The sequence below is a fragment of the Taudactylus pleione genome, unplaced genomic scaffold, assembly GCF_031769625.1.
Source record: "Taudactylus pleione unplaced genomic scaffold, aTauple2 ptg000436l, whole genome shotgun sequence".
NCBI lineage: Eukaryota > Metazoa > Chordata > Amphibia > Anura > Myobatrachidae > Taudactylus > Taudactylus pleione.
The window spans coordinates 5,596,021-5,611,216 of NW_028284838.1; the positions used below are offsets into that span (position 1 = coordinate 5,596,021).

At 42.4% G+C, this 15,196-nt stretch overlaps 1 protein-coding gene across 1 annotated transcript in view; it reads left to right on the forward strand.

Moving 5' to 3' along the window:
- Positions 1 to 10,158, forward strand: part of GPR149 (G protein-coupled receptor 149) — an 80,215-nt gene extending 70,057 nt beyond the window's left edge. Inside the window, exon 4 of the mRNA XM_088447649.1 lies at positions 9,589 to 10,158. Coding sequence (XP_088303775.1) covers positions 9,589 to 10,158 — 570 coding nt within the window. The remainder of the gene's footprint in view (positions 1 to 9,588) is intronic.
- The last annotated feature ends 5,038 nt before the right edge of the window (positions 10,159 to 15,196 follow it).

Genomic DNA, 15,196 nt, shown 5'->3' on the forward strand with positions numbered 1-15,196 from the left:
TGGCAGACACCTCCTAATCAGGACATCACAAGAATATACAGCCTTCTCTTAGTCATCATTCCCAAAGCCCAGCACTTCCAACGTTCAACGCTCCAAGAACCTTTGTCGTTACATCTTATCTGTGACTCACCTTTATTTCCAGTCCTCACTTTACTGACAAATGTTGCAACCGTACGTATGAATCTACTCACTTCCTCCAACCTCTCCCTTCCCAACACATTCTCAACTGCAGCTGTTGCTCTTCTCTGCAGCCCACCATCACCTGACTCCTTCCTACAATTACACATAAATGTGAAGGGGGATACATATTTGGTTTGCATTTTTTAACTGTAAAAAAGGACCCCCAAATTTGCCCATGCTGCACCTGCCTCATGCTAGCTGCACTACTTATTCTATCTTCACAAGCTCCTTGTGTGTCTTTGTATAAACATCTCTTACTGGATTGACACAACTTTATGTCTACAGAAAACTTTATTGACAGAAGTAAGTCCAACATTGGGCCCTCCTGATTAGCTGTCCTGGAAGTGGGTTACATTATCGTTACTGTAGCCTGATCGCTATATATGAGTTACAAATACAGACAAATTTCTTGCACCAATCGAATACAAATAATCACATGTAGGGCTTGATATTATGTATATTATTTCATTTATATTGATAGAGAGGGACAAGCATTAATGATAGAAGGGACACATATTTTTGTTAGCAGGAGCTGACCTACGCCACAGAAGTTGGAAGATTTCTGCACAAGGTAGAGTGGAGGAAGCGGCACAATAGCCCATGGTATTGGCATTACAATGTGCGCACACGATTGCTTTGCCATGACCAGTACAACCCCACCCCTGATAGAGGGCCTGATTCTGAGTATGAAGTAAAGCACAAAAAGCCAGTAACTGTGCAGCTGGACAAACTATGTAATGCAAGGGGTGGGTCAAATACATTCATTGTTTTTGCACGCAGTATAAATACTGGCTGCTTGTGCATGTAGCCCACAAGTGCTGGACAGCTTTATTATTACGCTGCAATTTAGATATCAGTTTGGACATGCCCCTACCAAATCAAAAGGGCCTCACACATGGAGCGATATAGCAGCCGATCCGACCGATTGGAATGATATCGCCGCTATATTGTTCCGTGTGTGGGTATGATATTGTCTGCTGCTTGCTCCCGTGGAGCCGTCCGTCGCTCCTCCAGATCTTTCATGCTGCACAAGGGATCTGGAGAAGTGATGAATGATCCCATGCAGCGTTATGCTGGGGGGGTGCCGGCATATCGGACAGGCGAGCACCGGATCGCTCCGTGTGTGGAGACCGTCCGAACGTACCATGTGTAGCCGGCTTAAATCTCTCTGCACATTTTACATCTGCCCCACAAGTAGTGTAGTAAAAATGACCTGCTTTTTTTGCTTTGCTCCCAAATTAGGATCAGTCCTTTTGTCACATAAACTTCCCATCCCAATGTGTATTTCTTTCTTCCATATCTCTGATTTCTCCAAATCAATACTGAGCTACTTGTATAATAACTATATAATAAATACAATACATGTACAGTAATGTTTGCAACATTGCTCTTCTGCTAGGATCGGGTTCTCAGAAAATGGGGACAAGTGACTATTATTACAGTATGTTGATGTTACAAGCTGAAACAGATGCATAATAAATATAGTAAGTATGAAGTGCTGCTTATGATAACAGCTTCCCTATACCTCTATAATTGAGTGTCATTGCATTGACTTTGTGTTGCCATGTCTGCCATGCATCGTTTCTTTGGGCCCCGGCCCCTCAAGGCAAAGTGTGGGCCCCTGAAGAAGGGACGTGGCCAAGATGACATCATTTTTTGAAGTCACCATGTCCCTGTCGTGTCCATATCTTCCTGGGGAGTCCATGGGAAGAATGATTCAGCATTTCTTCACACACCAGATCTGCACAGCCACAGGCCACTGCTCCAGCTCACCATGGCCATACCCCATGTCTTCCTCAATTCATTTAAATCAGGACTGTCTATGAGCTTTGGGACAGTTGCTACAACATTGTATTTACATTTGACAGCAGATATTCAATACAATATGAATTATTATTAGTATAAAGACAGTTGTCCAGACTGTGCTGAATCTGCAACCTGCTCTTATCAGTAAATTTAGGAATATATCATTAATTGTTTTGATTAATATTTCTTTCATGTAGTTCTTAATATGGAAGGAATAAGTGTAATACGTTTTTTTACCAGATAAATAACTGTTTTAATAAAACATACTCTATGATGTGTCAAATCTGTTTACAACGCTCGTTTCAGTGACAATACTTTTTGTGAGTAACAGCATTTACTACAAGGAAATAACATGGCATGTGGTACAAGAGATTAGAGAATGCCATCTAGAGGAACGCCACACAAAGTATCAGTCAAGTAAAAACAATTTGTGGGTTGGTCATTTCAAAATATCACTAAGAGATGGGAGGAAACTCCTATTTGAAGCTAGTATGGGAACTTATGCATACTTTACATGCCTGTAACTAATATTATGTCTTAATAAGAGACAACGATGGGAGTTTGTATAGTGCATTAATTGTAATTAATATTGTAGCGTACACACAAAGCCTAGATATAATTAGTATAATGTTTATAACTATTTCATTCTGTGTTTGTATTATTTAGAAATAAATATATTAGTATATAGTGGCTAATTCAGCAGTGCACTCAAGTGCACTGCTGAACGCAGATTCACGATTATCGGGAATCTGCGCATGCGCAGGACCCATTCTATGAGCATGCAGAATGGGTCCTCATAACACGCACTCTAGCCCTTGAATGGCTCTGCCTGATTAACAAGCAGAGGCATTTAAGGGGTGGTACAAAAGCGGGGTCGGGCGCCGTTTCCGGAAACGGTAGTGGCAAGCCCAGGATCTGCATTGAGGCTTACTCAGCTGGCCGACCACCCAGCGCCATCCACCATCGCGACCATCGACCACCGATGGTCACGATGGTGATCCCAGCACTGCGACCTACGCTGCAGTGCTGGGATCGCAAATGCAGCAGGTGGTATCATACACCTCCTGCTGCACTTTCATTATTGCAATGACGCAATTGCAAAGCTGCCTGCATGCAGGCCATAGACCTAACTTTACTCATCTTGCCCTGGTTCCTTCCTTGTTACATTACATATATATTGTTGTCAACACATTTTTGTAACATGGCACAGCGTGATTAGAAGATGGGTAGACTGTGACCATAAAGGGATGAACATGGTCAGCAACAATACTCAGAATGTGATATTTAAACAGGGATGGAATGGAATGAAAAACCAGCCGGGAAATTTCTTTAAGTAGCGCAAATGGGGGTGGGTCTGTTTAGGGGGCGGGGTCTGTGGAGAAGGGCAGGATACTCCCTCCTCTTTGGGCCTGGAGGGACATTTGCAAGCCAATGAGGGGAGCAGGGCCAGCAACAGAAATCTTGGTGAATGATGCACTCTTTTTGGGGCCGCCCATCCCTCTGCACTAGATATAGGCCAGTCAGTTTGAAATTATTCAGAGGTTCCTCGTGGAACCTCTGAAGAATTTGAACCCCACTGGGCAGCGTCTTCAGCCGGTATGCACTATTCATGTAGATCACATTGTCTGGAAGATGCCTGTTTATGTAGAAACATAACCAATGTCCAAATATTATAGTCACAGATATATTTGTGCAGGGCAAAATGTAAATTTCCCTGATCAAACAATTTTGGTGTCTCTCCAGGCCCCTGTGTTACTCAAGACCCCCCTACATCTCTCCATCCCCAGGTTCCCTGTGTCTCTTCATATCCAGGCCTCTGTGTCTCTCCATCTCCAGACTCCACTGTCTCTCTCCAGGACCCCTTACGTCTCTCTCCAGGACCCCTTACGTCTCTCTCCAGGACCCCTATGTCTCTCCAGGACCCCCTATGCCTCTCAAGGACCCCCTATGCCTCTCTATCCCAATGACCCCCTGTGTCTCTCCATCCCCAGGCCCACCTGTGGCTCTCATCCTCATTCCCCCAGACCCAGTGTGTCTCAGCCTCATTCCCCCAGACCCAGTGTGTCTCAGCCTCATATCCCCAGACCCAGTGTGTTCTCTCAGCCCTCTTCCTCCAGACCCAGCGTGTGTCTCTCAGCCCCATTTCCCCAGACCCAGCGTGTCTCTCAGCTCCATTCCCTAGCCCCAGCTTGTGTCTCTCAGCCCCATTTCTTAGCCTGTGTGTCTCTCAGCCCATTCCCCAGCCCCAGTGTGTCTCTCAGCCCATTCTCTAGCCCCAGCTAGTGTCTCTCAGCCCCATTCCTCAGCCTGTGTGTCTCTCAGCCCATTCCCCAGCCCCAGTGTGTCTCTCAGCTACATTCTCCAGCCCCAGTGTGTCTCAGCCACATTCCCTAGCAAGTGTCTCAGCCACATTCCCCAGCCAGTGTCTCTCTTACTCCAGTGTGTCTCTCAGCCCAGTGAGTGTCTTAGCCTCATTCCCCCCAGCCCTTGTGTGTCTCATTGTCATTCCCCAGCCCCTGTGTCAGAATGTGTATGTAATGCTGGCTGCTGGGATACCTCAATTCAGAATACCAACAGCGGCATTCTGATGGTTGGTATCCCGACAGGGGTTGGGTAAGTATACTTACCCTCCGCCTTTCCCCCTATTCCTTCCTTCTTGCAGCCTAACCCTCCCCACCTCACACCCTAACCCTCCCCATTAGTGACTAAATCTAACCCTCCCCCTTAGTGCCTAACCCTAACCTTCCCCCAGTGGTGCCTAACCCTCCCCTCTGTGGGTGCCTAACCCTAACCTCCCCCTCCCAAAACCTAACCCCGCTATGCTCCCTAAACTTAACCCCCCCCCATGTGGCTAACGCTAAGGGCGCCCCGGACATACTTCGTTCGGGCACATGTCTTTCGGCGTTCCGGCACCAGGATAGGTATTTCAACGCCTATCTTAAGTCCCTTGATGGGATTTCACTGTTGGTATTGAGACCGGTGGCATCGCGGCCGCCGGTCTCATAACTACATCCCCGTGTCACGCAAGCCCTGTGTCATCAGCTCCAACCCAGCCATCCGTGTCCTCACCTCTAATCCTCCCCCGCCCTGTGTTGCCAGCTCCAACCACCCCCTGTGTTCAGTCTCTTTCTCTCAGGAACTCAGAACTACTGTATCCTGAGATCCTGTCTGTGCAATACAGTTCTCCTTGAACAGACCACTTTTATGTCTCCAACTGGTCCTCTGTCTAAGCCTGCCTGTCTTTTGCAGAATACAGCTACTGCACTGAGATTTCCCCTAAATTCACTCCAGTGGGCTTCTGTCCAGTGGAATACAGTACTTATATAGTCCTCTTGTCATTCTCCAATGAATCATCTTCCTCAGTTATCCTGCCTCATGCAGTACACTACAGCTCTTCAATGAACTGTCCAAGCTCCCTTTCATGGCTTCTTATTGAGCTGTCTCCTTAGCTCCTCACTGAGCTATCTGAGCTCCCTCCTACTTGTTGTTGCAGTTGCTATGTTTCAAGGCAGGTTGTAGTTTCAAGTAATGAGCTGCGCCACCTAGCCTGCAACCATCACAATATATGCTAAATAACTACTAACAGTTGTAGGAAAGCAGCATGTATATTTGCTATGTGTTTGGCTTTAAATGGCTACCCTGAAAACCCTAGGTGCAGCTGTCTTATAAAGTTGTATTTATGAATTGTATTGGTTGATGTAATTAAAACACAGCAAACACAATTTTAAATTTTTTTTTAGCACACTGAGGAGCTCATTCAGACGTACTTGCTAGATGCGTTCGCTCGCACCCAGCGTATGCAAATCCTCTGCACGCCCAGCAAGGCAGGCGATCACACGGGAAGGCATTAGCATGCCCACTTTGTCTCGGCGTGCGATCACTTTGTGTATGCAGACACCCACCAGCCATTCATAAGACGCCCACTTGCGCACATCATCTCCTGGAAGTGCTTGAAATCAGTGGTCCATCGAGCACCATCGGATGTGATCGCAGCGCTTGAGGTTGACTATACCCTGCCGCAAGCACTGCGATCACTTCAGTGTGAAGTACAACCAGGTGGCGTGTACTATGACGCTGCCTGTTAATTATGCACGCCTCTGAAACGGCGTTAAAGCCTGTGTTCGCACCTCCACTCCCCCGTTTCTACTGGCCAGCCCCTGTCACCACCCACAAACAGCTTCACGTGTCACTCACTTTGCTGGTCTGTCTATGCGCAGCGAGCAAACGCTTCCCAGTCTCTCACAGTGGTTTGCGCATGTGCATTGTGATGCATATGCATGCGCAGAAAGCGACAATCGGCCAGCTATGAGCGAACTAATCCTATCGAGCGGGTCTGAATCAGCTCCTGAGAATGATAATATTTGTGCCCGGTGTTTTCTAAATAAAGAATGACCAATATATTTTCTTAATATATACTATTTAATTCACTTTGTTTTCTGTTTTATGTGCTTGCTTTCACTCAATTGATGGGGAAATTCATATTTTTCATCAATATTGTCTGTTTTGCTACCAATGTTATTACCAATTATGCAATTTAGATAATTTGATTTTGTTGTTTAAGTCAAATATATCTATGTATATATATATATATATATATATATATATATATATTATAACACGACCGGATTAGGGGTCCCTCTCCTGGGGTAGATGGACTCCGTCTTCACACACACAGCAGCAGGAAAAATAGTACACCAGTCTGGAGTCTCGTGCCAACTGGTCAGCACCAGTCTTTATTGTGCAATGAAAAAGGAAAACAAAACATAAAAGTAAACGCCAGCCCGTCTGGGCGCTAACTAAACAAGAGGTTCCCTCTCTAAAGAAATAGTGGAGCTACTGCCTCCACCATCAACACAAGCGCATGCACAAAACTTACAGGTATTTTCACCAAGTGTCTCTGAGCCAGCCAGCCTGCTTGCTCTCCCAGGTATGAGACACCAGCTTACAATCAGACACAGCCTATATCAGCCAGTTCCAGGTGCAGAGCCTAATGAGCCTGCTAACAGGCCCATTAGGCACAGTATATAAATATAAATACACACAGTATATATATATATATAATTATATATATATATATATATACACACACACACACACACTACCGTTCAAAAGTTTGGGGTCACTCAGACAATCTCGTGTTTTACATGAAAACTTACTTTTATTTATCAAATGAGTTGCAAAATTAATAGAACATATTGGGGGTCATTCAGACCCACTCGCGAGCGGCAGTACGCTCGCAAGTGGGTCAATGGTCCCCACTGCGCATGCGCACGACGGAGGGAGCTCCGTCGTGCGCATGCGCGAGACCCGGCGAGCGAAGGACTTTCCATCGCTCCGGGTCTCGCACCAAAGGGGGCGTGCTGTCGATGTTGATTGACAGCACGCCCCCTTTGGTGGGTGTGCCGGGGGCGTGCCTGCCAGACGGAGGCGTTCCTATGGGAACGCCTATCGTCTGAAGCCGGCCCCACTGACATCACTAGTGATGTCAGTGGGAGTGATTTTGGCTCTGATAGAGCCAAAATCACTCCTGGCCTTGCGGTTGAGAAACCCGACCACAGGGTTTCACTCGCAAGTCCGATGGTCGCGATGGTCAAGACCATCGCGACCATCTTGTTGGACGCTCGTATATGCTGTGGGTGGTGACCCACAGCTATACGAGCGTCCAGGAGGACGCTCCATTTTAATGGAGGTGAGCCCTGATTCAGAGCGAGGGCCATTGTCAAGACATTGGCAAGGTTAGAAATAATGATTTTTATTTGAAATAATAATTTTTTCGTTCAAACTTTGCTTTCGTCAAAGAATGCTCCTTTTGCAGCAATTACAGCATTGCAGACCTTTGGCATTCTAGCTATTAATTTGTTGAGGTAATCTGAAGAAATTTCACCCCACGCTTCCTGAAGCACCTCCCACAAGTTGGATTGGCTTGATGGGCACTTTTTGCGTACCAGACGGTCAAGCTGCACCCACAACAGCTCATTGGGGTTGAGATCTGGTGACTGCGCTGGCCACTCCATTACAGACAGAATACCAGCTGCCTAATGTTCCCTAAATAGTTCTTGCATAATTTGGAGGTGTGCTTTGGGTCATGGTCCTGTTGGAGGAGGAAATAGGCTCCAATCAAGCGCTGTCCACAGGTATGGCATGGCATTGCAAAATGGAATGATAGCCTTCCTTGTTCAAAATCCCTTTCACCTTGTACAAAATCTCACACTTTACCAGCACCAAAGCAGCCCCAGACCATCACATTACCTCCACCATGCTTGACAGATGGCGTCAGGCACTCTTCCCGCATCTTTTCTCTTGTTCTATGTCTCACAAATGTTCTTCTGTGTGATCCAAATACCTCAAACTTCGATTTGTCTGTCCATAACACTTTTTTCCAATCTTCCTCTGTCCAATGCCTGTGTTTTTTTGCACATATTAATCTTGTCTTTTTATTGGCCAGTCTCAGATATGGCTTTTTCTTTGCCTCTCTGCCTAGAAGGCCAGCATCCCGGAGTTGCCTCTTCACTGTAGACGTTGACACTGACGTTTTGCGGGTACCATTTAATGAAGCTGCCAGTTGAGGACATGTGAGGCATCTATTTCTCAAACTAGAAACTCTAATGTACTTGTCTTCTTGCACAGTCGTGCACTGGGGCCTCCCAATTCTCTTTCTACCCTGGTTAGAGCCTGTTTGTGCTGTTCTCCGAAGGGAGTAGTACACACCGTTGTAGAAAATGTTCAGTTTCTTGGCAATTTCTCACATGGAATAGCCTTCATTTCTAAGAGCAAGAATAGACTGTCAAGTTTCACATGAAAGTTCTCTTTTTCTGACCATTTGGAGAGTATAATTGAACCCACAAATGTGATACTCTAGATACTCAACTAGCTCAAAGGAAGGCCAGTTTTATAGCTTCTCTAACGAGCAAACCCGTTTTCAGCTGTGTTAACATAATTGCACAAGGGTTTTCAAGGGTTTTCTAATCATCCATTAGTCTTCTAACGCACTTAGCAAACACAATGTACCATTAGAACACAACATTGGAGTGATGGTTGCTGGAAATGGGCCTCTATACACCTATGTAGATATTCCTTTAAAAATCAGACGTTTGCAGCTAGTATAGTTATCTACCACATTAACAATGTATAGAGTGTATTTCTGATTAATTTAATGTTATCTTCATTGAAAAAAACAATGCTTCTCTTTCAAAAATAAGGAAATTTCTAAGTGACCCCAAACTTTTGAACGGTAGTGTATATATATATATATATATATATATATATATAGTATCTTGGGGCTATGCTATAGTTGAAAGTATTGTTGTATATAAAGAGATTTCACTTCCCGCTGTTTTTTTACCTATGAGTAGCAAGGCACATATCACCCCCTACAGACTGTGTACAGAAACTTAACCAAAAACTGTGACTTGAATAAAATTATAAATTGGCAATCGTAGCATTCATCTGTCTGTTTATTGCTTGGTCAATGCACTGACTATAAAATGTCCAGTTTGTTCAATATAGATTGACCATTCGTTGGTTTAAATAAATGGCAATGTTCTTGTTAGTTATCCAAACAATAAAATTATCCTGATTATTAAAATTGTTTTCCTTTTTCAGCGCTCTGGAGGAGCATTGGCTTTACCGCTGTGTGCTTTCCAAGGCACAGTGTCACTCCATGCACCCACCGGAAAAACGCTTTCCTTATCTACCTACGAAGTGAGCAGCGAAGGTCAAAAAATTACTCCTACATCCAAGAAGATTGAAGTGTATCGGTCAAAAAGTGTGGGCCATGAGCCCAGCAAAGAAGACTCTCCCACCCATTTTCCAGACACCAATGTCAAGATTCACCTAGAAGTTCTGGAGATTTGTGATAATGAAGAAGCCATGGATTCTGTATCAATCATCAGCAATATAAGTCAATCTTCTACGCAAGCCCGTTCTCCTTCACTGCGCTACTCACGCAAGGAGAACCGATTTGTCTCTTGCGACCTGGGAGAAACGGCTTCCTACTCACTCTTCATTCCAACCAATAACCCAGACAGCGATATAAATATTTCCATTCCAGACACTGTGGAGGCTCACCGCCAAAACAGTAAACGGCAACATATGGCCAGAGACAGCTATCAAGAGGAAATACAGTTGTTGAACAAAGTGTACAGGAAATGGGAGGGAGATGGGGACAGTTAAAATGATAAAACTTACTCAGAATATGAACATTTCCGTAGTTCTGAAAACAAATAATTTATCCACATCAATCTGTCTAGGTAAAGGCATAGCTGAATGTCTTAACTGATTGCTTTGTGTTAGCTTTGTAATTATTTTTCTATATCTTGCAGTACAAAAAAAGCTTTGACGTGTCATGTTACAACTCTGGTTATTTCTAACTATATATAACTATTTAGAGTGTAGAATTTAAAACCAGAAAAGTAATGTATATCTTACCATGACTGGAGCAATAGAGTATCATACATACATGTGAATCTCTTACGAAAAAAAAAAAAGAAATGTGCAGCAATAGATCACAATTTGTAAACACTGTGCAAATAGAATATACACACAATGACTTTTATATTTATCCGTAGCACTATACGCATATTGTTTTTAATATTTTTTTTTTAGACATTTAGGGGTATATTTACTAAAGTGAGAGTTTTTAGAAGTGGAGATGTTGCCCATAGCAACCAATCAGATTCTAGCTATTATCTTCTAGAAAGTGCTAGTTAAATGTTAAGTAGAATCTTACTGGTTGCTATAGGCAACATCTACACTTCTAAAAACTCTCACTTTAGTAAATATACCCCTTACACTCCATAACAAAATATAATCTGATCTAGAATGTGATTTTTTTTTCTCCATTTAGCATCTGTTTTATACTTGCATACTACAATTTAATGTTTCTAAATTGAAATACAGCAAAACGTGTATAGTGAGGGTACCTATTGGTTCCAATGACCTTATTCATGAGAACACTGCCTTCCCTGTTCAGTCATTATCACTGCAAGTGCTCCATTTACATTCTCGACTGAAGGTGTAGGCACAGGTTACGCACCGCGTGTCAAATATAATAATATCTGACAAGCCGTGTCACAGGCACTAAGTAACCTTACACATCCTCAGCCAGGTACCAGGTGAATATCATGTTTTTAGTACCCAGAAGAAAAGATCACAAGGATTCTGGTTATGTTCTTGCCTTTGTTTCTTGCTACTCCAATTTCTAGTTTATCTTCAAAGCGAAGAATTCTTATAACAAGTTTTAGAATGTGCATAACATATATTGTATATATTCATATATTTGGTTTGTATAATGTCAAATTCTATGGTTAAAAAAATGAGGTGGCTTCAACAAGTACAGTTCAGAGAACCATTTTGTACCAATATTGCCAATTTCCTTTCATGTTTCATTCTAGTTTGTTATATATTTTGCTTCTGGTTTAAAACAAATATGCAAACTAGTGGGGCACTTTACCAAATGAATATGTATTTCAACAGATTTATTCATATAAACCCACATGTATATTTGTAGCCACAATATAAAGTATTTCTTTTTTAATTAATTATTTATTTACAAAGTATTTTACAAGAAAAAAATACATTGGAAGTCACCTCGCCTATGCAGGTTTGTCCTGGATTCTAAATGAAATACAATTGTGGAACCAGTGAAAACAGTTAGAAAGAACTTAGGATGGTGACAGTTTTAACTTAAGTAAGTAATGAGTTTTCACTAGAACTGAGAAACTCAAGACACAGAGCGATCAGCTACCTCACTGAATTTAGAAAACATTAGGCAGCTTCTATAATGTCTTATGATGGGTACACACTGGGCGATATTACTGAGCGACTGCACGATTACGACATCGTAATCGTGCAATCGCTCAGTAATCGTGCACAAATTGTGCACTTTTATGTCAGAAATGACCAGCGATGCGCACTCCCGCTGGTCGTTTCCGACATTGTCCATCGCCTGAACATGCAGCACAATCTCCCGATAACGACAGATTGGCATGTTCAGGAATGATGGACAGTGCCTGCACTGAACGACTGATCGTTCAGTGACACTACAGGGGATCAGGAACGACGGTACGATTACGATGTCTTAATCGTACTGTCTTTCCTGATCGCCTAGTGTGTACGCACCTTAAGTTGATATGTACTGTTGGTTGGGGACAGGGCTATTTTTCTTGAAAAATAGTTTCAGGAACTGTGGGTGGAGCTACTGGGGGTGTAGCTATAGAAAAACAATTAATATATATATATATATATAAAATATATATATATATACACAGTATATAGTATTTATAAAAGAAGGCACTCAAAAGGGACTTAAAAAAACTTATCTTATGGAAAATACATTTGGGCCCAGGACATTACGTCATAGTCAATGAGAGGTTCAGGAACTGAGTTCCTGCTGAAAAATAGCACTGGTTGGGGGGGTGCAGGGGTTAAGTGTATCAAGTGTACCAAATTGGAGGGCTGTCACATAAAATACATCCCCATAGTCAAGTGATGATGTGTGATGCGCTTTCTGGCCGTTACTATATAGGATTTGTTTCTATAGCGCAAGATAAATTTGGAATACAGATTGGATTTAGGGGTGTCTGTATGCAAACCAAACAAAAATCTAAGGGCTCGATTCAGACCCGGCCGCTAGATGTGTACGCTCGTTCCCAGCGTATGCAAGTTCAGCTAAGTGACGGCATGGCAGGCGATCGCACGGCAAGGCATAAGCATGCCCACTATGCCTGGCCGTGCAATCGCTTTGTGTATGTAGATGCCCACCAGCCTGTCTTAAGACGCCCACTAGCGCACGTCATCTCCCGGAAGTGTATGCAACCATCGGTACATCGGGTACCATCGCTAGCGAACGCAGCGCTTGAGGTAGCCTATACCCTACTGCAAGCACTGCGATCACTTCAGTGTGAAATACAACCAGGTGACATGTACAATGATGCTGCCTGTTAATTATGCATGCCTCTGAAACGGCATTAAGACGTTCAAACATGCCTGCGTTCGCACCTCCACTCCCCCATTTCTACCGGCCAGCCCCTGTCACCACCCACAAACAGCTTCACATGTCACTCATGCACAATGTAAAAATCAACCAGCTACGAGTGAACGCTTCTTAGCGTCCAGATCTGAATCGGGCCCTAAGATCATGCAATCAAGCCAAATACTTATACTTGGACACTAGTGTCATGTTAGTGTTAAAATTTGCGCTAATTGATATACTGTATTAGGTGCAATACACTTTAAAATTTGTTCCAAATAATATAGATACTGTTTTTTCTCATTTGAAAAACAGTTTGATTTCAGTTCTCCATTGTTCCATCTGAGAGAAATTAGTCTGCAGTACATTTTAAGGTCAATATATTCAGTAAATCACAGTTCAATGAATCATCAATCCTGTTTTATATCCTGATGTATGTTTATTAATTTTAAAACAATTCACTTCTCTGTAAAATTAGCTGTTGATACAATAATGATAGTAATGTATCCAACCAGAAACAATTCTTAATTTGGATAATTTTCTTAATCTCCCTACCTGATACGAAACTGTCACTGTGTCTAATACATTAAACTGATGAGCATTGGTGCAAAGTGATCATTTTCTAAATCAAAGTGGCTTAGTAATATTGCTTATAACAAGGGTTGCCTCCAATGACAGTTTTTATTTTGTTTGGATGCTTGCAAATTCAACAGTCAGTTATATACTCATATTTAACATTTAATATACACATGCAAAACATCAATCAAGAAAAGCTGATAGTTTGAAGTTATTATATGTGTCAGAAAATGAAGACAAACAAAGAAATGTACTTATTACACAACTAAAGGAAATAAAAGAGAAATATACACCGTGACTGAATACAGGGCTGTAACAAGGGTTGTTTGTCCGGTTCCACCGCCCAGCATGCAAGTCACGGTTGTAGCTCTGGCAACACCTGTCTCCAGCTTTTTTGGTGCCTGGAGAAGCACCCGATGCATGGCGAAGGCTGCGCACATCCTCTGGATATCTGCGGTGCCCGGTTTCCACCTCCAGATACTTGTTCGGTGACATCCTGAATGGAAGTACCAGCCCATGCCGCCTCTGTGGCTGTTTTGGTACTTAAAGTGAATTAAAGGTGCATTCGTCATTAATATAACGTACATGATGAAACAATCTTTTAATTAAAATACAATGGGAAGAAGACATTGATACAATGCTTTCAAGTTTCATTAACATACATATTATATTATTAGTGCAGATGTCTAATAGCATTTTTCATACAGCAAGATAATATTTTTCATAAAACATGACCCATAATTACCCTTTTTCCTGTAGCAATTGCAGTGTAAAGTGTACAGATGGAAAAGATTAGGCCATATTGCAAAGTAGCCTTAAATGTCAGCAATGAAAGTATAAAACAGAATGTTGTGTTCTCACTAGGTGTTCACCACAGCACTCACCTGTACAGCGACATCTGCTTTGTACACTGTGGAATAGGGATCGGATAGCAAGTAATAAATTCACTGTGGCATGTACAGTATGTAGCTATGATGTTCTGGGCACTTAGCGATACAAGGACACTGCAGCTTTTAGCTTCTACTATGACCAATTCTGTGTTGTTAATGTGGAAATAATAATAAAAATATCCAAGATCACTTGTACTTGGGTAAACTGAATATCTGTGTTTTCTCTGTAATAATTGCTTTAATCTGCTTAATTCATATTTGTCCTAAAATGTGAGACATTTTCATTTTATTTTAAATATCTGTTTAATGGATGGAGGAGAAAATGGTGGAGCTAAGAATGATAAGAAAAAAATGCATACTTGTTTTAACTTACCAAGGACCACAATCTAGTACTCTAAGCACTGTCATAAGTAATTTAACAGAAACAAGACAAATAGCATCTATTATAAATTATACTCCTCAGAGAGTAGAGATGTGAGTCATATCATTTGCTTCTAAACACTCTAATTTCTAAGATTGCTAGGCAACTACACAGAGGCCAGTGAAAGGGAGCAAACCATTGTTAAGTGGAATTGTCCTATTTTTTTATCTATTTATTTGTAAATATTTGATGTCCTTCAACTATCAGAATGATGGCCTTCCCACCCACCTCTGGTATTTCCGTCATTTTCCTCAGCAAAACATGTAAACAGATTTGCCAGACTGCATGAATTACTTTGTTTACACAACCTACTGTTTCCTATCAATGAAAGACATTGAACGGAATGACATGCAC